This window comes from Dunckerocampus dactyliophorus, chromosome 14 (assembly GCF_027744805.1).
Source record: "Dunckerocampus dactyliophorus isolate RoL2022-P2 chromosome 14, RoL_Ddac_1.1, whole genome shotgun sequence".
Lineage (NCBI taxonomy): Eukaryota > Metazoa > Chordata > Actinopteri > Syngnathiformes > Syngnathidae > Dunckerocampus > Dunckerocampus dactyliophorus.
Genome location: NC_072832.1, coordinates 3,422,894 through 3,448,115, shown reverse-complemented (window position 1 = coordinate 3,448,115; position 25,222 = coordinate 3,422,894). Strand labels below are relative to the sequence as shown.

General features: G+C 44.2%; 1 protein-coding gene across 4 annotated transcripts; it reads right to left on the bottom strand.

Moving 5' to 3' along the window:
- Positions 1 to 817: 817 nt before the first annotated feature.
- On the bottom strand, positions 818 to 25,222 carry map3k21 (mitogen-activated protein kinase kinase kinase 21). 4 transcript variants are annotated; one of them, XM_054798324.1, is made up of 11 exons: positions 23,596 to 25,222; positions 10,391 to 10,571; positions 10,157 to 10,305; positions 9,913 to 10,088; positions 7,726 to 7,966; positions 6,001 to 6,123; positions 4,799 to 4,894; positions 4,190 to 4,340; positions 4,023 to 4,117; positions 2,458 to 3,234; positions 818 to 2,392 (listed from the first exon to the last, which is right to left on the bottom strand). In XM_054798324.1, the coding sequence occupies exons 1-11, from the start codon at positions 24,371 to 24,373 to the stop codon at positions 2,043 to 2,045; spliced, it is 3,117 nt and encodes a 1,038-aa protein (XP_054654299.1). In that variant the 5' UTR covers positions 24,374 to 25,222; the 3' UTR covers positions 818 to 2,042. The 4 variants fall into 4 exon arrangements, with proteins under 4 accessions (XP_054654299.1, XP_054654300.1, XP_054654301.1 ...); XM_054798325.1 differs by having other exon boundaries at positions 2,458 to 3,231; XM_054798326.1 differs by lacking the exon at positions 4,799 to 4,894 and having other exon boundaries at positions 23,596 to 25,220.

Below are 25,222 nucleotides of genomic sequence, written 5' to 3'. Positions count from 1 at the left end.
GATGCAAATGTATGAATCTTTTGAACACATATTGTTTTGAGAAGCCAAAGTCTTGACTTAATTGACCCCAGCAACTAAGTGGAACTACGTTCACGGAAATCTGACCAGAACTGCACTTAGGAGACCACATGGGGGATAAGTCGCAGTTATTGGACTACGATGCTGATGGGGATGTCTTATAACTTCATGTCAAAAAATCTGAACTATCACTTTAAGCAAATTGTGCTTATTCTATATTAGCCACTAGGTGTCGGTTTTCGGTGAGAGGCACAAGACTCATCGCTAAGATTCCCTGGGGTACACATTTACTGTGACACTGCTCGAGCAAGCGTTTTACTAAGTCTGACATGGCTTATTTAGTCTTGGGTAAAGTGTAAAGCCATTTAAAGCCGCAAGAAAGCACGCTGGAAGTACGCTGGAAGTACGCTGGAAGTACACTGTCCAGAAAAAAAACAAGGACCTGCTAACGTGAGAGTCTATGCTGTCTTATTTATGTCCAATATGTCTCGTAGTTTCTCTTTTGTATCTACTATATTGGGTAATGCAAATGTAAAGGTGGCTATATGAGTGTTATTTCATGTCTTGAGGGCTCTAATGATGTTAAAAAACATTTAGAAGATTGTACACAGGGTTTCTTTGCCATATCTAGGAAAATGTTCCATTTATTAATATGGAAGATACATGAGTAAATATTAAATGCATGAAGTAAAATGTATAATTATCAATGAATAAACGTTGATTCATGTTAACAAATTTGTTCCATCATGTGTGAAGGGAGGAAAAAAAAGACAGGAAGTCTATGTCAAGTCTTAATTTAGACTTTATTCAAAAACATGTTGATAGTCTTGATCAATCAGGCAATGGAATACTGTAATAACAATAATAATAATAATAACAATAAAAAAAGTCACTGAAAGGCAAAGGTTGTGGCTGTAAAAGTGTAGGTGGTGTCGTCCGATCGGAAGCGCAACGCCAACGTCACTCGGAGTCTTTCTCTACTGCTACACAAACGAGTACACAACAACCAGCTTGGCCAGTAAGTAGCAGCTGCTCACATTTTGGTCCTTACGGTGCTGCCCCTTTTTTGTGTGTGTTTTTTTTTTTTTTTTGTTGCATTCATTTTGGTCCCACTAGGCGCCTCGCTAACGGAGAGAGAGAAAACAAAATAAGACATAAGAAAACTGCTACAGCGGAATGTTTGTATTGCTTCACAGTGTTGGCCTGTGGGTTGGAGTCCCACTGTAGCACACTTACATGATTAGTAAGGCCTGGAGTTCACATTATCAATGACTTCATTGGGGACTCAAACTTGTATTTACACCGTTGAGGTTGCTGTTACCGGGTAAATTAATAACAATAATAAAGTGGCCACATTTGGAGTGCACGTCACATGAGGTGTGATTCCAGTCAGTCTTAAGATGGAAAAAGTCATCAGAATCCTTCTCAGCTAAATTAAACGGACTCTTGTTTTCCTTCAGTTCCTTCATTGACTAGTTGGACTTCTTGTGCCCTTCAACTTGCATCTCCACTTGTGTTTCCTTGGTAGAGGTAACGGTGCTCACTGCCGGTGTTCCTGCTACCATCCAGCACTCATGCTGTCCTCGGCGCTGGAACACCAGCTTTTAAAAAACGACCATAAACCGCAAGAAGGCGTCACAACACAAAAGGAATACTTCATCCCAAAATAAAAACCAGGCATGATTTGTGATGATCTCAAGTGTTTACTTTTCCATGGAATGTATGTCTGTTAAATTAGCTATAAAAAAATAGATATATGAATTTAAAAAAGGTACTTGAGTTGTGAACGCGGCAGCGACGGTCAACGTTTAGTGGGGGGGCGACAGCGAGCGCAAGGTGGAACCATGCCACAGAAAGAAGAGGGGGAAAAAACGCTCAAGACGGCGTGTGGGCGACGTCACTATGGTCTTGAACTAAGACAAAGATGCTCTAGAACCTTGTCAAACAGCGGACAGCTTGGTTCTGAACCTTCTAGAATTGTCTCGTGCCAAAAACACCATCAGCCTGTCCTGGACGCTCGGGAGCTACGAGAGGTAGTCCTTGTCCAGCTCGAAGACTGAGGACCGCCCCGGCGAGCTCTGAATGCGGCACAGGGGCACCGTGCAGTCCCGCTTCTGGCCCTCGGCGTCCATGTCCAGCAGCGAGCAGGCCACGCCCACCTCAGGGGAGGACAGCACCATGTTGAGGTTCTGCGCCGTCTTCTCGCCTGAGTAGTGGCCCAGCGAGTAGCTCTTGTGGCCTCTCAGCAGCGCCCAGGTGTGGGACTTGGCCCGGAAGGAGACGTGACGAGGTCGAGCGCAGGCATCCTTGTCAGGCCTCGTCTTGCTGTCCTTCTTGTGCACGGCGGGCGGTGGCAGGCTGGGGGGACCGTTAGCTGCAAAAGACGGCGCGTTAGCTGATGGTAGCTAGCAATGAAGTAGTATTTTCACTGCAACTCACCATCATGGTTGTTGGTGTACTTCTTCCTGCGTAGGCGCGTCCCCGTGTTGTGGTTTGTCACCTCAGGCGGCTGACTTTGGGTTTGGGTCTGGCTTTTTTCTGTGGGCAGCACGGGGGCGGGCCGCAGGGACTCGCCGTGATGATTGACAGCCGCAGGCTCCAACTTGTTGGGGCTGGACTGTGACACCTCGGCCTCCGACTGCAGGAGACACTTGGTGGACTGACATTCCATGATGGCCGACATGGAGACCAGATTGGGGTGCGGGTTGAGGGCGTGGCTTGGGGAGGCCTCGTCCTTGCGGGGGCGGCCGCTGGGCGGGGAGGTGCTGCGGCGGAACCTGGTGGCGCGCTGGAACAGGCCCTCCTTGCGCTTCTTCTCCTTCTCCTCCCGCGGTGGCTCCCCGTCGTCGCCGTTCTTGAGCGCCTCCCTGATGTCACAGCCCAGCACCACGGAGGCCAGCAGCGAGCCGCACACGTACAGCACAGAGTCCGTCTTGCGGCGCGCCGACGCCCTCTTCAGGCTGTTAGTGGGGGTGAGCTGCGGGGTGGTGGAGGCGGACGAGGTGGACGTGGTGGTGTAGGGGTCGTCGGGGCTCTCCGTCGGGCCACCCGGAGCCGCAGGCCCGACCCCCACCTCTCCGCCGGTGCTGGGGGGCTGCTGCTCGTCCCTCCACAGAGGTAGATCTATGTACACCTGGTTGGGGAACTTGAGCTGCTTTGGTTTGGAGCTGCTGTCGGGACATTCCTGAGGGAACGCCTCGTCTTTACCGCCCCCTGCTGGAAACACAGTCAGCACTCTCAACAACATGCATGTAGACAACCACCATGTACTCCACAGCAGCTTATTATTGAACACTCAATCCAAAACACTAATTCCTAATAACGCTTGAAGGTGAACCTTTGAGAACATAAAAGTCAGGTTTTCTTACAATAGAATGAAAGACGTTCCACTGTCAAATGAATGTAAAGGACATTAGTGGCGCCCCCTGTGGGTGGTGCTGCAAATGCTTTGGAAGACATGCTAGCATCCAAGTAATCAGACGTGGAAAGAATAGTAAAAAATATTGTACTCAAGTAAAAGCTGCTTTGTTGAATTTGCACTCTAGTAAGTAAAAGTACAGGTCTAAAAATGTACACCAATGAACGTCGAAAAAGTATCTGATTTAAAGTGGTTAGGCTTATGGAGGCCGACTGTCTAGTGCAAAATAGGAAAAGATGTTACAAGTCTCAAATCAGGTGTTCTTCAATGAAACAACACATTTATGAATGAAATGCTTGTCCATCATTTACTAGTGTAACCCTAAACTTAACCCTAACCTGAGCCCCAACCCCAATGTGAGCCCTAACCCTAGTCCCAACCCTAACTCCAACCCAAGCCGAGCCGAGTCCAAACAGCAACGCTAGCCCCAACCTCATCGCCACCGTGTGATGAATTGGTGAGAAAAAGAACAACACGTGCAACACAGCAGGGGTGCATGTTTGGACAAACCTCCACCCTTCTGCGTGCAGCAGTTCAGGAGAAGAAGACTCCCTCACGACTGTAAATACGTTTGAGTGCAGCGTACCTTGTTCAGCAAAGAGGGCGGCGAGAGGAACAGACTTCTGGGACTTGACCAGACTGGTGGACCACGGGTTGCTGCCATCTGACAGAGGACGCACTCTGATGACAAGGAGATGAAAAGACGACGTCAAGAAGCTCGCAGAGACAAAGGAAAACAAGCATCAGGAGTACCTCTCGGTGGCAGCGGGCCTCTCTTTGCTCTGTACTGAACTGGGCCCCCAAGTTCTCCCCTTCTTCTTGATGCCCTTCCTCACGTCATCAAACTCCTCCGGCCTCAAGAGGGCACTGCGACCCCACGTGCGGTTGCTCTCGTCCTGCGTGACTGCACACACCAGAGAGATGACCCGTTAGCGTAGCATTTGGTGTGTTGGTGACATGATCAGACCTTCCAAACAGCTCAGCAGAGGTACAGGAGACTGCTGCTGTTTGGTTTGGCTTCATTCTTGAATCACTTTGTTCTACAGACAGCACAGCGTTGCAGCAAGTTCATGTGTTTGCCAACAAGCACGGGTGAAGGAAAAACCCAGAAATCCTTGCATGTGTTATATTTGTATGTAAAGAAGCCTCATCATCCACCAACACACCACAAGAAAACAAGATTAATGCTGACAATTCATTGATGAACACACCAATCAGTGGAATTAGAGCAGTTGTTTCACATCAAAGTCTGTGTTGTCACTTAGTTTGAACTGTAGGTTTTAAAGAGACGTCCCCCACAATCAAAAGTCTTGATTTAGTTGACAAGTCCAGACTGCGTTAAGTGAGCCGCCGATGGCTTGCCTTCGCCGCTGAGCCCTGAGAAGGCGGCCAGCTCGCTGGTCAGGTCCACGTCCTGCTGGTAAACAAACAAAGTGTCCCTCTGCACGTGGGACGTCACTGAGGAGGGGAGATAGTTCTATTATGCAGAGGCCCGCCCAAAATAGCCAGTCTCAATAGCAGCCACTTATCGCTGAAATGACACTATGTTTATCTTGTTTACAATCTTCTAAATACATTTTTTCACATTATTAGAGCCATCTAGACATGAAATAACACCCATATAGCCTTCACGTTCATATTACCCTGTATAGTAGATGGATGCCGGGTATGCTGGAGCCTATCCCAGCTGACTTTGGGCGAGAGGTGGGGTAAAGCCAATGGGCACATACAGGCAACCAACCATTCACACTCACATTCATACCTGGACAATGTAGAGTCACATGTTTTTATGCCTCCGGAGAACATGCAAACTGTAAACATCCTCTAAATGTCCAGCCGTCCAAAGTTTCAGTACTTTTTTCCCAACCTGCAGTTCTCTAACAAGGAGCTTATGTCTTTGGCCAAAGTCGCAAGTAAACGTGCAAGCGATGGTTGGTTTCGGTTTCACTTAGGTCGACGTCAGTCAGCCAGTCCGATAATATTATGACAATATTATCAAGACATATTCTTCTGTGTACAAATACTTCTACGCATAAATGCTACCCACTAACAAATGTCAGAAGCCTGGTAGTCTCTGCAGCTGAGTTAATAAAGGAGAAAGTGTAGTATGTGTTTGATGTTTATGAGATTGACAGGTGATCTTCATCACGCAGTAACCAATATATCTGATGGATCTTAATGGATTTTGCCCAACTGCGATCCATATCAGCGATGTGCGCCAAAGGCTAATCTGGCCGCTCTGTCTGCCCGTCAGAGCCGATCACAAATGGTCAAGCGGAATTTGTTCCAGTTGTTGCACGGCTGTTGGTGCGTGACTAACAACATTAGCAAGCTGTTCAAACAACTGGCTGAGCCGCTTTTGTTCACATGGACCTTGTCACTGTGAATGTTCCCCTGTTACTTTTACTGCTGCCACCAGTTGACGGGGCGGCTCGCTGGAGCGCCGGCGTACGTGCACGTTGGACGCAGTCAAACCTGGCAGCAGAACAGCCATGTGATAGAATGGAGCAGGGAGAACGGAGGAAGGGGGAAAAAAAGAAAGAAAAAAACCCCTGAAAACTCACGCTGAATAGCTCGTAGGCGGGGGATGAGTGTGGGACTGCTGGGAGGAGAGGAGCTGGTGCTGTGAAGGCTCCGCCTCTTGTCCATGGAGGGCGACGCCTGCACTGTGATCTTGTGCTGGAAGTCTGCAAAATGCATGGAGACAGGAGCATTGTGCTGATTACAATGTCAGGGTGGTTAGTGAGCTTACACATTAACGTGTGCTCTTAATAACGTGGCTTGGAGAGGTATGAACTCAACAATATGTTTCTTCCTGTCACTATATTGTATTTACTCTGTACGCCAGGGGGTTTGCCCTAAAACCAATCCAGTGTGGGTCGATATGTGCTAAGCTACAGTATCTGAGGGAATATTAGCTTTGTGTTGTAGTTTCATTTTCATTTTAGAATATGCTGAGGGCCAATAAACAACTTGCTACGAGCTGAAAATGTCCCCCGGATCACATTTTGGACACCCATGAAGTACAGTTATTTTTTCAAAAAATGAGGACACCCCATAGTGTGGCGGAACTCCTCTACTCCTGACAGGGTTCCTACGAATTTCATATTTCAAAATTCCACACTTTTTCCAGACTCATTTAATAAATGTGTATCATTAGCGCTAGAATTATGGATGATAATTCATTATCCAACTATTGTTTTGCTTTAAAAAAGTAAATATCCTCTGATTTCAGCCTCTCAAAAGTGAATTTTTTAAAATTTCCTTAGTCATCCATAAAAGTAGACCTATTTATTATTCACACACATCAGCTTTGACTTTGGAACACTGGTCGACATTTGCATCTCTTTTCTGACCGCTATCTGTTTGCGTTTGGTTCATGTTCCTCCTCGTTACTGATGACTTGATTAATTGAAACAACAAGCTTCAGATGAATCGACTAAGAAAAGAACCGTTAGTTTCAGCCCTTGTATCATGTCATCATTGGCTTGTTTTCATGATTGTGCATACGTATGCCATGATGTCACCTTGTCATTTCCAGGAGGTTATGGCTAGGTAGTGCAGCTCATACTAAGGGTCGGAGGAGGATTAAGAGCAAAGGGCTGGCCATTCAACTTGTTATTCTTCCCAAATGTTTTCTGGGATGCGTCACACAAACAACTTAGCTACCCTAGCAAGTGCCTTAGAAAAACAGATCGAACCATTTGGTGATTCATAACTTGATCTTTTAGAAGACAGAAGAGCGGAAACGTTCTTGGAAACATGAATATTTCTTCCATACTTGACTTTCCATTTTCCATACTTTTCCTGAACTGGAAATGTATAAAATCTAATTCCATACTTTCGGAGGTTAGGAACCCTGTCCTGAACCACTGCACGCTATCAGCTGAAAAGTTGCCAAAAGATGCACCCCACAAGGCGGCGCTGTTATTAAACCCCAAAGTTTAACGCTCATAAGTCATACTGACTTCACATGTCGATGCACTTTACAAAATACCGACTGTAACTTCAGCAAACTAAACATTAAGTTTGGTACCCACCTTTAAGGGACTGACAAGCATGTGTGTAAAATTTGAGCAAGATTGGTTGAAAAACATGGCTGCCATCAAGCAAAACGTCTTTGCAACTTAGGAACTAATTGTGCAAGTCATTGAGCATTTGTCTGATTCTAAAACTTTGAAGATATACTGTATGTACTGTATTCCATGGATGCTAGCATGTCTTCCAAAGCATTTTGAGCACGACCCGTAGGGGGCGCCACAAACGTCATTTACATGTGGAAAACAAACCTGAGGGTAAGCTGATGCGGTTGCCATCCTTGAGTTTGAGGCGGGAGCGTTTGAATTTGCCCTTCCTCTTCTTCACGTTGGGCTTGTCCTTGTTCATCTGGAAGATGAGGATGTTGAGCTCCCGCTCCAGCACGTCGATCTCCCGCTCGGCCAGCTGCTGCTCCCGCCGCTTCAGCTCCTCCTCCTGGGACTTCTGCTGCAGGGCGGCCCGCGTCAGCTCCTCTTCCCGGGAACGCAGCTCCTGCGCCAGGGCAGAAGAGAACAAGTATATGATCCTATCTGCTTTGGTAAGGGGGGGTCATGAATACACAGATGAAGTGATGGTTTAATATACTAATTATAGATTAGGGATGTTAAAAAATGAGATATCAGCTTTCCTGCCGATGATATCAATGCTCGAGCAATGGCATCGCGCTCCACAAAGCAACAAGCTTGCTAGCTCAGTATGTCCACGGTCTCGAATTATTTCCAAGTTTTCTATTTGAACTGTAAATATGCAATTTGCAAAGACTGCAAAGCGCTGTGAGGGGGGAGGAAGGCATCCTCCATAAATACAATCACACTCAAGAAGAATCACTCTGAGTCACACGCAACGACACAAGCAACCGGTGGAGACCAGCCGAGTTGATCATTTCACCGACTGTATTAGTCCAGAGTTTTATGCTTTGCACTTCACTAAGGTTTTTATGCGGGTGTTTGTGCCACATAGAAATACGCAGCTTTCCAAATGGTATCATCACCAGCCTTATTTAGTTGGATTCTTATTTGTGAATGCATGAAGACTAACATGTCTCGCTTGAAAATGTTTCAAATAAATATGGCACTTTTGCAGTATTTGTCTTATTTTGCACAAACTGTTTATTTGTGAACTGCACCTCAGTAAAGAAGGATAATGTGTTTACTGATTACACAAGATTACGTTGCAAAAAGAGCTGCTGCCTGTATCAGTGTCAGTTGATACTGATATCAGTAGTAATATCCATAAGGAAGCCAATATCGAGCATCTCTAGTATTGATTCCAAGTCACTAAGTGTCATTAAAATGGCATAAACATACAAGAAATTAACATTTTGTTCCATACATCCATCTTCTGTGCTGATAATCATATGCCACGGGGGTATGCTGGAGGCTGTCCCGGCTGACTTCGGGTGAGAGGCGGGTTACATCCTGGAATGGTCGCCAGTCAATCGCAGGGCAGAAATAAACAACCATTCACCCTCACATTCATACCATACCTACCACTTAACCTAACATGCATGTTTTGGGAATGTGGGAGGTCAACATGCCACTAGGTCACCGTGCGCTCCAACATTTTTGTTCCAATAGTTCAAAATATGTTTTGTTACAATGCAAGTTGTGATAACGTTTAATGTGCTGCATAAGATGTTTTGTTTTGTCACAAATGTGTTACATAAAGGACATGTTTTATTTTGGTGACACCGCTGTTATCGTGAGGTTTTGAGTAAGAGGATGACGGGCTGTGAGATTTGCATTCACTCAGTCATGCAGAGACTTTGACCGAGCCATCAGCAGCCGCTGTAGCTATTAGCTCACCACACACGGTATTTCTAACAACCGTATCACACGGCAGAAGACTAGGATTTGGGATTTTTCACCTAGAACCTCCAAAGCGGCAGGCCTTTGTTAAACACGTTGCTTGTGACTGGACTATGTGCCTTAAGTCTTCGTACTTCATGTCCTGTTGTTTTCACGGTGTTTCATAAGCCAAAGGAACCGTGCCAGTGTTGTCATTTTGGAGCCACAGCGGGCGTTACTTCAAATGTTTCCAACGAAGATAGTTAAGATAGTTTAGAACTCGTCCAACTAGCTGCTATTCAACAGATCACAGCCCTGAGTTTCAACCACCAAAAGCTCCCTTTCTTCTTCCAACACACTTTTCTCTCTAATTGCTCTCGACTGAGTGATAATATTAATAATCCTCTGTGGATGATTTGCACAAAGCAGCTTAGCGGCCTAGCCCGTGCACGTAGACGCAGATTATTTGAGGATATTTACAGAAAATCAAATGATAGGGTGGCTGATGACCCACTTTGGTAAATGCGTCTTTAGGCTGTCATTTGAAAGGAAAGAAATCAAGCTTTCAGCCTGTGAAAGATGCCTAAAGCCATGATGTGGCGCTGCATGATGAAAAATAGCTTGTTTGTGCATTTATGGTCTCTCCTCCACCTTCTCTTTGGTCCTGAGCTCGTCAAACATCTCCTGGATCTCCACGCGCCAGTCGTCCTGCATGATGTGGAAAGAGTCCTGCGGCATGGTGGCCATCACCGCTTCCTCGATGGCCGACAGCTGCTCCAGGATGCAGGAGAAGGAGGGGCGCACGTGAGGGTCCTGGTCCCAACACTCTGGAAATAAAGCATGTTGTGACCACGTGTGCGTTTCTACAGGTTTGCGTCACACCTCAGGTGTTTACCTTCCATTAGCTTAGCGAAGGGCTCGGGGCAGGTGGAGGGGATTGGTAGAGTTAATTTATTGACTGCAACGCCGTAAGCAACAGCCAGGCCGTCTATTCCTCGGTAAGGCACCTCCCCGGTTAACAGCTCCCACAGCAACACGCCGTAGCTGGGGGGGGGGGGAAGCACATACAGAAAGAAGCGTCAGACAGAAAAGAAAAAAGTGCGTTTAAATCATTGTGCTGTTATCATACCTCCAGACATCACTGCCTTTGGAAAAGAGAGACGACTTGATGACCTCAGGGGCCATCCAGGAGTAGGTGCCCGCTGCCGACATTTTTGTGGTTTTGTGCCACTCCCTGGCCAGGCCGAAATCTGTGATCTTCAGCGTCTTCCTGCCGATGTCGTCGTTCTCTATTTTTTCAAGTAATAGAACTGGAGGAAGCCAGAAACAGGAGAGAGGAACGTTATCACCGTCATGTGGACATCAGATGAAAACGAGCAATTAAAAGCAAATAAAAGTCCAATTTTAAGGAAGCAATAACATATTTGGTCACATGTTGATCTCAAGTTCTACAAACACAAAAAGTGGGACCATGTTCTGCACACAAAAAAATAAAAATCTCGCCAATAACCGGATGAGATATGATTAAAGGCAATGGATGCAAATGTGATGAGCTGGAAGGGAAGGTAGGTCTTGGCTGGGGTGAGGAAATGATAGGTGATATTGAACAGGGCCAACAGCAGTATGGAGCTCATTTGTTACAGTTTAAAACACCACACTTGACAGCGCCACAATGTCCCTTTCCTCGGGCGCTAAAACTGCTACAAACACATTAAAGTCAAGAGGGAGCCCTGCAAGCCCGGCTGGAACACGACACCCGACCTTGCGTGAGAAGTGCAGACAGCAGTTCAATACCCACATCATGCACATACAAACATCCTAGATAGGATCTGTGCGGCCGATCTGAACACACGTTCATCATGCAAGGCAAACAAGGCTTGTGATTGCTGGGACAATACTGTACCGCCAAGGGAAAGCTGTATCACACTGGGCAACTCATCAAGGCATTTAAGGCTCATAATATACAGTATGTACAGTATGCCTGTAAAATGCCACGTCTGGTGCCCTGTATGGGTTGTGGTCATAATGCTTTGTAAGACATGCTAGCATTCATGGAATATAGTATCCTCAGAGTTGAACCATCACTACAGTAGACAAATGGTTAATGGCTTAGGGATAACTGCTTGTCAGTTTCCTACATTTCGCTGTGATTCTGTTAAACACCCGTTTTGTCGTGAGCTGCACGACAAAGTTCAAGTAAAGCCGACGTTTTGGGGTTTTAGTAACGGCACCACCATGTGGTGTATTTGTCAGAAAAACAATAGCACAGGCAACACATTAGGGGTGCATGTTTTGGCAAATGTTCACCCTTTTGTGTGCAGCGGTTCAAGAGTAGAAGAGCTATCTTAAACAATCAAACACACTCGTTCCTCTCTACATCGCGGTTCGAACATTACGGCCTTACTCTATCTCGTTCTTTCAAAAATTGATGATTTAATAAATAATTGCTGTTTAGTGATTAAATATGGCCTATTAGTAAAAACCTATGCGCTTATATTTAAGCAAATTGGACTTCTTTTTGCCCTGAATTAATCTCATGCATAAAAATGGCAAAATGAACCAACTAAATGAAATAAACACAAAGCATAAAACGCATTCCAATTGTGATTGTAGTATTCTACATTGGCCACTAGGTGTCAGTAACTGTTCAATCGCCAGAACAGGCATTTATTGCAAGTTTAGATTATCTCACAACTGGCACAATAATCATAATAATAACACAGGCTATTGGGGGGGCCACAACTCATGACAAGCTAAAACTCAATTCCGAACCTCCGACGTCACTTCCTGTCCTGTCGGCCTGCCACTAAGGTCCCCCAGGGAACACATTTCCTATGACACACACGAGCAGAAGTTTAAATGGCTTAGCTACTCTTATTATGTCTACTACGTGTATATCGGGCAATACAAGTGTAAAGCCGCCATTACAACACCTTGATGATACAATAGCCACCACAGGAAGTATGCTGTCCAGAAAAAAACAAGGAACTGCTAATGTGTGAGTCTATGTTATCTTATTTATGTCTAATTTTCTCTGATTATATCTACTATATCGGGTATTATAAATGTCAAGGGCTCTACTAATGTTAAAAACCGTATTTACAAGATCATAAACAGGTTTTCTATGCCATAAATCTGTAAACATTCCATTTATTAATACTCAATCCTACTTTGCGGACATTGACTCATCGCGGTCATGTCTGGAACCAATTAACCACGATAATCGAGTGACTACTGTACGTATTATGGAGGCGTCCTCAATTTTTCCACATGACTTTACAGATAAATAATGACACAAAAAGGTAGGCCTGTGTGTCTCTCACACTATTTCACGCTGACCTTGGACTTCCTCCTCCATCATTTTTATCTTTATGTTCCTTCAATGAGCAGCGTCACCTCTGAAGATAACACACAACTACAGAGGTACAGATTTTTGTAGTAAAGACATTACTACACACAAATACCTTAGGCTTACTGTAGAATAAATGTACTGAAGAATATTTCATGATTTTAATGGTATAATTTCCATAATAAGTGTCCTCATTGTCATTTTTCATTGACTGGTTGTCGCTAGTTAAATAATTCTATTAGTTCGTTTTAGGGGCTTCCTGTGCCCATGTTTTGGATGCTTATGATGCAAGACTATAAACTGAAACAAACATGCCAAGAATGATTGTTATCAGGTATTTGCTCTCCTTATCGCTGGAAGCGAGACGTCGCAGCGCATTAGTCATCTAGGCCTGACGCAATACGTGCACAAACGAGCGTAAGTTACCGCCTTCACATCGTGATTATGTCAAGGGTGAGGATTAACCGGGCTTGTGTAAACGACGTTATACTGCTTTAGAAGGCCAATAAAGTGTGCAAACGTGCAACTGGAGCAGAAGGTATTAGATGATTGTTAAATGAAGATGTCTGCTATTTGATTTCATATTTGGAGGATGCCAAACCAAATAAAAAAGACTTTCAAAAAAGGTCTGAGTCTTAAGGACCAAGGCAGATTATGGCAGCCATTGATCACACTAATTCAATGACATAACTTTGTGTCTTTATTACGTGCACGAGTGAGCAAGTGTTCCACAGATTTTGGCATTGTGCCTTTCCATTCTTTTCTATGTAGTCAGCTGTCCTACCCAAACATTTAAGTGGCCCTGAACATGGAAGTACTTTACATTTTTTACTAATTTAAAATACAGTAATACAGTAATTTAAAATACAGTAATTTCTTGTTTGTCGCTGTTAATTGGTTCCAGTCCCGACCATGATAAGTGAATTTCTACAGAGTAGGATTCCTTATTTATAAATACAGTATTTTCGTAGTTAAAGTATAGAAAACCTGTTTACGACCTTCGAAAAAGTTTTTAACATTATTAGAGGCCTGTAGACATGAAATAACACTCGCATTACCCAATATAGCCGACATAAGAGAAAACAAGACATTTTAGACAAAAATAAGGTCTGTGCTCGTGCTGAGTGGCATACGGCCGCTACAGTAGGTTGTGTTATTATTAAGATTATTACGTTATTATTGTGTCAAACCTGCAATAAAAGCCTGTTGTTGCGGCGATCAGATCTGATGCTTGTGTGCCTCACCTAACATTACAGTAACATTACTAACACTTCGTGACCAGTGTACAATACATACATTACAATTTGAATCAGTCTTCTTAATGCCTTATATTTGTATTTTAGTTAATTTAGACATTTTATGCATGAAAATGCTTAATTTAGGCAATGCTTTATGAATTCATATATTTTTAAAAACCTGCAATAGAGTGAAACAGCGAACTTCGATGTGGAGAGTGACGACTGTGTATTAAAATCACGGTGGCCACTGATTCAAACATATTGCACAGCTTATCATTTGTCCTAAACCATGATCTCAATTCTAAGCAAAAAAATAAAAAATCATGACTCACATTTATTTCGCAATAGTGCAGCCCTATTTTGAGCCAATTGACCATAGACTGGAATACGAAGCTTGCTCCAGACAAATTGTTGCATTGGTTGGAGCAGTGTTTTGATGCTGCTCCTGTTGGGAATAACGAGGGTATAGGTACCATTACCTGCCTGGGGCACGGTGGGGATCCTCTACCTACATCAACAACAATGGGAATTCCATTACAAACAGGTTTCACTGGAAGCCCCATAATATATACCAGGGTTTTTGCTACATTGTAATAAAAAATGAGGTTGTTTTTTTTTTAACTTGAAAACAATTGTGAGTAATATATTGTGTGTGTGTGTGCATATATATATATATATATATATACATATATATATATACATATATATATACACACATACATATATACATACATATATATACATACATATATACACATATACACATATATACATATATATACACACATACATATATACACATATACATATACATATATACATACATATATATATATACATATACATATCTATACATATATATACACACACACACATATACATACATACATACATATATATATACACACATATATACATACATATATATACACATACATATATACACATACACATATACATACATATATATACATACACATATATACATACAGAGAGAGAGAGAGAGAGAGAGAGAGAGAGCGAGAGAGCGAGAGAGACAGAGACAGAGAGAGAGAGATTAACAGTTTTGCAATGATCTCCCTTCATGTTCGGCTAGTTGAAAAAAGTTAAATAAACAATACAGTAAATATGTCATTTAAAAAATGCAATTTGTCATTAAAAAAAATTGCAGACCCAGCAGCAGCACAACACAGCTGTGGCAGTCAGCCCTCCCATGCGGCCCACCACCACAGCTGCAAAAAAATCCTAGGGGAAACCCTGTATACTATTAGCATCTAGCTACTTCCTGTTACCAAGCGCTTCATAATGACTTATGGGAGAGTTATACAACCCAGAAGAAGAGCGTGTTTGAGGATGAAGCCATCTGTGTTGATTGACCTACAGGATATCATGCAACATACTTTCTCTGTCACACCATGTCACTCCAGTGTCTGATAAAAGACTCGTTGGTCTCCATGTCTCCCAGCTGACTCCCATTATGCCACAAAGCCTGAAGGCCTGCACGTACGTCTTGTGCAGCATTACTTCTACAAGTTGGAAGCAGCCGCTTTGGAACCACACTGCTGGCACTTCACTTACGTTATCGGGGGTGACAGTTTGAGACCAGACCAGGCCACAGCTTCTGCTGCAAAGTAGTCCAAAGTGTCCCCACTGACACAAGCACAGAATTAATTGTGTCAGTCTCCCCTAATTGCTATTTATACCAGTATGGGCCTCACCAGCGTGCGGACAAGCCTCCTAAACTAACAGCACACATTAATAAAACTGCTGGCAAACAGTTGAAAAACCAAATAAATACACCTGTGAAATCACACAGGTGGTCAAACCACCCACCATCATGCGTGATGTCACGTGAGACTTCAGCTCAGTCAGCATCTGAAGGGTTAACACGACAAAGGGTTTTCATTCACTCTGATAATGGGTACCAGTGATGGAAAAACGTGACGATGACCATAGAACAGGAAATGCAGCTACAGTCAACCCTCATTCACCACGGTTAATTGGTTCCAGACCCAACAGCTATCAGTGAATTTCCACAAAGTAGGATTCAATATTAATAAACTGACTATTTTTGTAGTTAGAGGAGACAAAACCTGTTTTTGTAACATTATTGGAGCCCAGTAGACATGAAATAACACCCTACAGTCACCTTTACACTCCTAATACTCTTTGTTTACAACACATTGCTAATGCGCAGGCTAAGGGATCACTGCAGGGACACATGACAAGCATGCATATGCTAGCGAGCTAACTCGTAAGCCTCCAATTTATTTATTCTAAACTTAAGAAACTTAAGTGTAAGGAAGAAAGACAAAGAAGCCAAAAACTTACCACTTCCACACAGAATAGAAGGAGAACTTTCCCCCCCACTCTATTATGTTGGACATGCCATGGATGTCTGCATGCAGTGTCATTTCTCATCCATGTAACATTACTAACGCCTGGTGACCAGAATACTACACAGAACTTGTCTTTAAATGTTTTCTGACTAATAATAGGCCACAGTCAACCACGAAACAGCGGCCATGTATTACTTCATTCATTTAAAAAAAAAAAAAAAGCTTGAAGTGCTTTTGATGACAAGGGAATATTTGTAACATCAATAAGCAGCACACGACCCTCTGTTCTGGCTGCTCAGTACAACATGGCAAAAGCAAATACAACACATTAATAATAATAAAAGAAGAACATGAGCACCGCTGTTCTGGTTGCTCAGTACAACATGGCAAAAGCAAATACAACACATTAATAATAATAAAAGAAGAACATGAGCACCGCTGTTCTGGTTGCTCAGTACAACATGGCAAAAGCAAATACATCACATTAATAATAATAAAAGAAGAACATGAGCACCGCCAGGTCTGAGTAAGCCTAGTAATTCTGCCTCTGTGCATTTTTATTTTGGACATTTATTGAAAAGTGACTTTAAAACTTGTCTGGACGCTTAATAAAGGCTTTACGTTTGACCTTGGTGGTCCCAGAACTGTTGGTCTTTGAAATAATCACAACTGGGCGGGGGGAGGATTCAGTGGGGGGTTACAAAGCTTATTTTTCTCACCACTGTCCAGACGTGCCGGCCATGATATTTATGTTTCCAGGGCATCTGGATGTAAACGTAGACGGAGGGAAAAGCAAACACACCTTCGCGTTCTCTACTGTAACGGGTGGCAGTGCAATCACCTCACTTTGCCAGAAGCCATAAAACATTTTAAAAAACAGAGAAAACACAGAGCAAAGTTCACAGGTTCAGATCAGGCCAAGAGAAAAAACACACAGCAGTTGCCTCAGAGACATCACAGTATATGCAAAGATGTCTTATTTACTGCAGTATGTCCAAGTGCTTGTTTTTACTTAAAATGTGCCATCCAAAACGATGCTGTTACCTGTAGATTCCTTTAAATAAACAAAAGCAGGCGGTGAACATGATTTATTACAATTAAAAATTGCTGTTTCCTGCGTTTCTGCTCGTATCTGTTTCCTTACTCTTTTGAAAAGAAATGTTTTTGAAGCAGACACCGTTGAACGCAACTGGAGATGGACGTGCCCTCGAGGCCGACCCCACCCTCCGACCAGTCCCCCATTTAATTCCCTCTTCCAACAGGGATCTTCAGGCAGACCCATCTTTCACATGGTGGAGCAGTGGGAAGATCACAAGCAAAGGTGCTGCCTTCAAAGCAGCTCCCACGCTTCTTCCCATTGCTTCACCCCCCCAGGCAGAAAGGAAAAAAACAACTTTTCTTGCTAAACATGAACCATTTCTTCTCTCATAACTAAACGTTTCCCCCAAAATTGCTTAACCGTCAACAACAAGTGGTTAACTTTTACACTTTGTCTCCCGTCTACGATGTCATCAGCGGTTGACTCTCAAAAATGTTAACACAAAACATGTTTTTATAGTTTTACAATTAGTTTAACTTGCATAAAACAATTCTAAATAATAATGCATATAAATGAGGAATGAAAGAGATAAATGAACATTTAAGGTTACTTTTACCTTCAGTGAAGATGTGACTGTTCCCAAAGACACGTGGCAGCGAGATCACCCGCCAGCACCTTCCCGTTTTCAGTCACGTTAAGAATCACGTCTCCAATGAAAGTAAAAGTAACCTTAAACGGTCGGTCATTTATTCCTTTTATTCATCATTTATATTACTGCATGTACAACTATAATTGTAAAACTATAAAAATGTGGATTGTGTTAACATTTTGGGCTTTCTGGGACGGATTAATTGGATTTACATTATTTCTTATGGGAAAATTTGATCCAGTTAACGTCCGTTTTCGACGAATTAATGATGCTAACCAAGGCTTGAATTGAGGGTGAATCAGTATTCATTTTCTGTGTTTTTACAGTTTTTTTTTTACTTGGTATTTTGCTTTTCTTTGTTTTATACATTGGTTCTATAGTACGGTTCATATAGTGATTTATTTCTGCCAGAAATGTGCAAAAATCTGCAAGGGAAAGGGCATGCTGGGCTAGCGGAGGAGGTGAATGACAGGCTGATTATCTTGGTGCTTTTGTGTTTTATGCTATAAAAAATGTGTTTACAAGGTTGTTGTCATTGTCAAGTTCACTCCCAAAAACAAAACTGAGGCTTCTTGTATTGCAACATAACTGGGTACTAATGTAACACGGGTGCTGTGAAAACTCAGACAGCTACCCACTAACTTGACGTGGCAGTATTTTTGCTAGCTGTGCCTACAGACTAAGCTTGAGTGCGTGGGGCTTCCTGTCGTAAGCAGAAAACAAGGCTGCTAAACATTCCCCGACTGGGCCGTCTCCCCCAGTTGAAACCGGGAGTGCCCCCGGGCATTCTGGCTGATGGGAAAAAGGATCAGGGCTAATGGCTGCCTAAATCCATCTATCATGGCCACGTCTCTCTGGGCCACTTGCTCCTCTAATGGCGTGCATCTGCTCTAAAGCTCGAATTAACGCGGAACTGGGCTAATTATAGCCTACACAAACGCTAGCGCTACGAGGCAGGTACCTTTTTGATTCACCACTATCTACGACTGCTTGGGAGTGGGGGGCGGCTATGGAGCTGATTGGTTGTTTGTGAGGGCAGCCCATGTCAGCAGCGGGCCCTTTTCCTTTTCACCCTGCCCCACAACAATAGGTGCAGTCAGGGAGAGGTCGTAAAAAACACAGTGAAAGCATCTCCACTCCTCCTCTCTCCCCTCCCTGCCCATTCTCTTGTCACAGAAAAGACAGACAGTAACTGTGTCAACCAGGGGGAATTGTGGGAAGCTGGGGGAAAAGTTGCCCTTCAACACCTCGTCCCCTCTGGGTAACTTTCCCACTGAGGCTGCGTACATCCACACGTATACAGGTGGCTTGAAAGAGCTTTGCTCACCCACTGTGGAGTCACTGACGCCTCTCAGATATCACCACAGGAATGCCATCATCATTTTCTGGGTTTTCCGGTATACGAGTATACGATAGTATACGAGTTTTCGGAATATTATGACTTTATTCCCATAATATTTTGACTTTATTCCCATAATATGAGATTTTTCCCCAGCCTAATTAATTTTTTATTATCTTTATTTTGTTTTGTTTGTTTCTCATAATATTACAACTTTTAGAAATAAAATGTTTTAATATTTCAACTTTATGCTATGCAATATTTCATTGGTTATTGCTGTCGGGGGCACTGCAATAATTTCAGCCTCCCTCCGGGCTCCTCTGGCTACCTCTGGTGGACAGACGCACCATTGCAGCGCACTGGCAGCATTAATCAATGAAATGCTTTGCTGGAATGAAATGCATTATGGGATGAAGTTAAAATAGTAGCTGTGGTTAGCTGTGTTTTTTTATTTTAAACTCATATTCGTACTTGCCTTGTATATTTCTCACCTAGCTTTTGACTGTTAGGTTGCTGTGTGGTGATTTTAGAGTTCTTTGTAAGACGACACCATGAATCAGACTGTTATGCGAAGTAATGACCTCCTGCGATTTACAATGGGTTAACAAGCTCGACGTGACTTCACTTATAGCTCGTGATTGCCTCCTGCCAAAGAAAGAGCTACCGTTTCCTCACTGACTCGAGAGTGGTACAGTACTTAAATGATTACTAGTCATTCTGAAGTAAAGGAGATGTCATGACATTAGAACATAGTCATAAACATAGCCATAGCCACCACACACATGAATCATGTCAGGGTCCCTTTAAGGACAAAAGCCTACATTTGCACGCGGACGAGAGGCCAAAACGCACAGAAAAATGTGTATTTTGAAAATATGGCTGTTCGTGTGGACATGGCATAAGACTGTATGTCATATGTACTGTACAGGGCAATAAAAACTTGATGAATAAAGTACATTGTAGACATTGGATGCAAAGATGTGTTTACATGACTGAAAAAGGTTAAGAACCACTGGTGTAGATGAAAGTCTTACAGAAACATAACCTGAGATAAAAGGTTCCTAACTTTAGAGCAAAGCAAAGAGAGCCTCTCCCAGTCTTATTGTGCTTCCTCATACCATGGTTGTAGTATCTCTTGGCAAAGGACAATTTAGGCAGTCGCTGTGGGGGAATAACGTGCAGGAAGTCAATCAATAGCTGAAGTGCAGTACTGAAACTGTGTGTGGAGTACATAAATATATAAATATGATGTACATTTTGTTTATATTTGTCTATAGTGACAATATATGGACGGCCTTGCAAATGTTTCCTTGGAGGCAAAACCCCCCAGAAAGGGCTTAAAAATCCTGTATTCCATGTATACACCTGCCGTATGATAAACACATGATTGCTGGTGCCTTCACAGAAGAGCAAAGAGGGACAGTGCAGACGCAATCGCACAAATCACGATGCGATGCTGCAGAGTTAAACACGTGTTATGCACAATGGCTCAGTGCCAGGTTTCAGTCTCATTTCTACAGTAGTTATCTGCCGCTCTGCAAATACCTCCGCTCCTTCCTTCACAGAGTTGAGTATGCGAGTACAAGGATGGTAGCGATACTGATACATACAATACATAACTTCCGGGAACACTGCCTTCACTAGCTTTTACTGCACCTTGTCTGACAATCCTTGTTAGCAACTTCAACAGAGTTTTAAGGAGGCATGCGGAGCTGTGTTGATTCCTAATAAAGTGCTTTTAAAGTTTAATCACAGCCAAAAAGCAGACTGGAGGGAAATAAGTGGGCAATGCGGTGAGAAATGGCAAGGAAGGAGGAAAAATAAGCAGGGTAACCCCCTCAGTTTGCGGAAATAAAAGAGTACTGCTGCTCTCTGGGAGATTAAATATGAACGGAACAAAACAAAACGAGGGCTTTGGGACCCTCCGAGTCCTAGCCATTCTTCTGGTCGCAGTAGCCTAGCAACCGCTGCTTGACCGGTCCATTGTGCAAACGTATGTTAAGCTTTTATCCCTCATTAGCAACATTCCTCCCCGCGGGCCGGGATTTTACAGATTAGCTTGAAAAACACAAAGGCAAGATTGGGCAAATCTCACTGACTTCCAACATATTACTTTACAGGCTAATGATTGATCAAATAGATATACTGCATGTTTGTCTGCACAGAGCATGCATACACTAGGGGATGTGCAGACCATTGGAGGATTTTTCCCTTCCCCCTTAAGACTTTAGGTACCGGCTTCTCTACTCATCAACACTGAGCAGAAAGTTACTAGAAACCAAACAGCTGACAAATGCAGCCTAACAATCTGAAAGCCATTCAACGCAATGTACAGTAGCTGCTTCTTTTAAACTTAAGACAAACAACAACAGCAGCAGATGCGACAACCTCTGTAGGCTGTATTATTCTCCCTTTTTTAACTCAGGAAAACAACCCAAAACACCGCAGGGTGCTGTTTTTGTGTAGGAGAGTCTTTTTATGATTCCTCCGCTCTGCTTCAAAGTGACACACACACACACACACACACACACACACACACACACACACACACACACACAGCCTCTGTTTCACTCGCTTATTTAAGACGTATACACACTCTTCGGATTGACAATTATCTACCTGCAAGAAGACATCCAATGCCAACAACCACAACTCAATGTTTCTTCTAACTTTCAAAAACGTGCATGTAGAAACTTTACACATGCCGTGTTAAAATACCAGAATTTTAATTGGGAAAAAAAAACCCACGCTCTTGACAGGAGTGTGTTCCCTTTCTACAGCCACCCCTACATGTAAACTTTAACGCACGCTGCAGCTGTTTAAAGCACAGCGCTGCTAAAGTTTCTTTATCTGCACCGAGTGGAGATCGCAGGGAAGTGGCAGGACAAACACATCGGACTTGTGTTAGCAGCATCATGTCTGCACAAGGGGGTGGTGGAGAGTTTGATTATGTTCTCCAAACATCCTGACTTAACAGGAACCAGTTTAAATCCCTTCTCACTCTCCATCTGGCCTCTAATTAACACAAATCCTTGCCATATTTAAAAAACGCTGGACTCATCTACACTAGAAAGGGGAACAGTTGAGGGGAATAATTAAAAAGTAAATGACTTGTTGTTGTAGCACTACAACCACATTCACTGATTTTTCTGCAGTTAGTTCTTCAATTAAATAATTCTACTGAGATTATACTTGTATCACTAACTTAACTGTAACATACAGATAGAAAGCTATATGGTCAGACGTGCTGACCAATGCCTGTGGGAACATACGTTTACACCCAAGCTGATACTACCAACATGGCCAGAGGGCTGATAAGGGTCTGTCTCCACAAAGCGTGTTTGGAGTCGTATAACCTACATGTAAACACAGCTAGCAAAAAACAAAAAACTGTTTCTCCATTTTATTATCCGGAAATAAGGTTTTCCAACCTGTTGCTAGTTGGCAAGGCCCGGTTACCGGTTTTCAGGTATACCACAGTATGAAAAAGTAACGATTTAAAAAAAAAAACATTAAAGTTGTCGGTCATACCTTTCCCGCGGTACGAGAGGAAGTGGAGATGTACGCTCCGTGAAAAAAGTCATATTTAAGTGAAGTGATGTGCTAAAAGCCGACCAATCACCGCTACTCAGGTCAGTGTCGCTGTGACGCGGGGTTAAATTTATTGTGAGAGGTGCGTGTTGCGCGATGCTAGTAAACGGTCGAGGTTCAGATCTATGTCATTGTTTTGTGGTTTGGTTCGTATGTGAGCTCAGCGGTGTTCACACAAAAACTCACCAAGTGGGAAAACGACTACGGATCCCATTAAGGTGGGCCAAAGGGGGCTAATGTGAAAGCACCCTGAGCCTAACTAAATGCTCAAATGTTACACGTACACAAAGACTGAAACATTACAAAGAAAACTACAACAAATGTGACTTGCGGTAAGCGCTGTGCTTATTGGAGCACACACACTACTCATGTGGCACGAGCCTGCATATTTACCTTTGTCAAATCACTGTCTTTATTTGAACAACATTTTCAAGCTGGGGGGGGCTGGGAAGGTGTGAGTGTGTGTGCGCGCTAGGGGGTGTGTGTTCTACCTCACAGCTGTGCAAACTAACTTGATTTCACATCCTCTCGATTGCACACACACACACACACACACACACACACACACACACACACACACACACACTTTACACTGCCTTCAAGTGCAAAAGTGTTGTACAAATGCCATCCAATGGACAAAACTATTTTTTACAATACTACAAAAGCAAGTATCTCCGAATGATCACCATATGTTATTTATTTAATAAACTATGACCTTTTCTGTGGCTGGCTGACACCTGTGGAGCTCCAAGCAATAAAGGTCAGACGTTCTATCAAACACTTTTCTTACTGTTGCTGGACTTCAGGTCACGGTGGATGAGGCGCACCACGGCCTCCTCGTGCAGGTAATGCATCCCTTGTGCAATCTGCACGGCCCAGTTGACCAGGATGTGCGGGGGGATCCGCCTTCCCGTTAACACACGGTTCAGGGTGCCCCCTCGGGCGTACTCCATGACCAAGCACAGGTTGGGCTCCTCCAGGCACACCCCCTCCAGTTTGATGATGTTGGGGTGCTGCAGCATGGAGAAGAGCTTCGCCTCTTGCTTGACGCTGGCCGAGGTGGCCGTAATGTCTTCGTCGGGGTCCTGCCGGGCAGCTTTCACGGCCACTTCCTGGTCCTTCCACGTGCCCCGGTAGACTTTGCCGAAGCCCCCCACGCCGATGATCTCCTCCAGCACCAGCTCACTGAATGGGATCTGGACGGGCGAGCTCGGGACTCGCTCCCGCACGCTTGCGACGGGCAGGCGGTAAATGGCAGGCTGGTAGGTGACATAGTTTGAGGGGAAGATCCCAACCCGGTGGTTGATCTTGCCCGTCCACCAGCCGTCGTCCCCGGAGATGGCGGCGTCTTTGGAGAGCACCTCCACAACATCCCCTGTGCGCAGACTGAGCTCGTCCTCGCCGCTGGCCTCGTAGTCATACGCGGCCGTCCACAAGGAGCGAGTGGGGCACAGCGGGGCCGAGTGAGCCCAGGACCGCACCGTCGGGCAATCTGTCCAGGCATGATCCCCGTCCCCACCGCCCGGCCGCCCTTCACCGTTTGGGAAAGCGGCCTGCGAGATATCCATTTCTCGGTGGCCGTAATGACACCATAGGGTGCGAAGTCTTAAATCAGAAATGCAAAAAAGTGACTTTTACAAACCCTCATGTTGTTGCATCAGATGGCTGGTTTGAAAAGGAGGGGGATTCCCCAGCCTGAGCGCTTGACACTGTCCAAAGTCCCTTGGCGAGGAGCGTCCCAACAAGCTGTAATTTTATCCACCACGTCGCCACTCGACTCACCCAGGGTCGATACCCAAACGAAAGTATCCAAACTCTCACCGCCTGGTGGGCTGACCTTCAAAATTACAAACACTTGGAGTGGAAAACGTCCAAAAGTAAACAAAGTCTCCACTTGTCGTTTTCGATGCTAGCGCTAACAAGCTAACGCTAGCTCCACCGACTCAGCCGCAGGTGCCGCGGGGAGGAAGGTGCACCTGCCCCCGTCTACTTCCAGCGAGTGCGATAGAGTAGTCGAGCGACGGGTTTTCCTCTCTCCAAGTCCACTTTTAATGTCATACAACCGCCGTCTGGGTATAAAGCATCAGCTCCTCTGTCAGTTTTCGGCGTCTGAACGACTTTCCCACGGCATTCCAAGACGTGAGGCTAACGGGTTAGCTTACTTTAGCAGCTAGGGTTAGGAAAGTTGGGAAAAGTTGTTCCTTGCGGCTCCTCTGTGGGAAACAGCCGGTGGTTGAACCTTTAACGTCCCATCGAACATTGTCGGTTTTAGAGGGGGGAATCCTGCAGATTTTATCCAAATAACTCCCCCCCTCCCCCTGGAAGTTTGTCGCTAGCGACTAGTAGTTGGACCGAAGCAGCAGCTCTACCTTGGACCAGAGAGGGACGCCGGGGCTGATCTCCATACCGCCGTCTGA

Bases quoted from the DNA above. Each gene is read 5' to 3' on its own strand.
- map3k21 (XM_054798324.1), bottom strand. From the start codon at position 24,373: ATGGATATCTCGCAGGCCGCTTTCCCAAACGGTGAAGGGCGGCCGGGC. The intron at 4,341-4,798 runs GCAAGCCATCGG...TGGTGTGTGCAG, and splicing joins CTCAGGGCTCAGCGGCGAAG to TCACGCAGGACGAGAGCAAC. The intron at 3,235-4,022 runs GTACGCTGCACT...CTGTGTTTCCAG, and splicing joins CGCCCTCTTTGCTGAACAAG to CAGGGGGCGGTAAAGACGAG.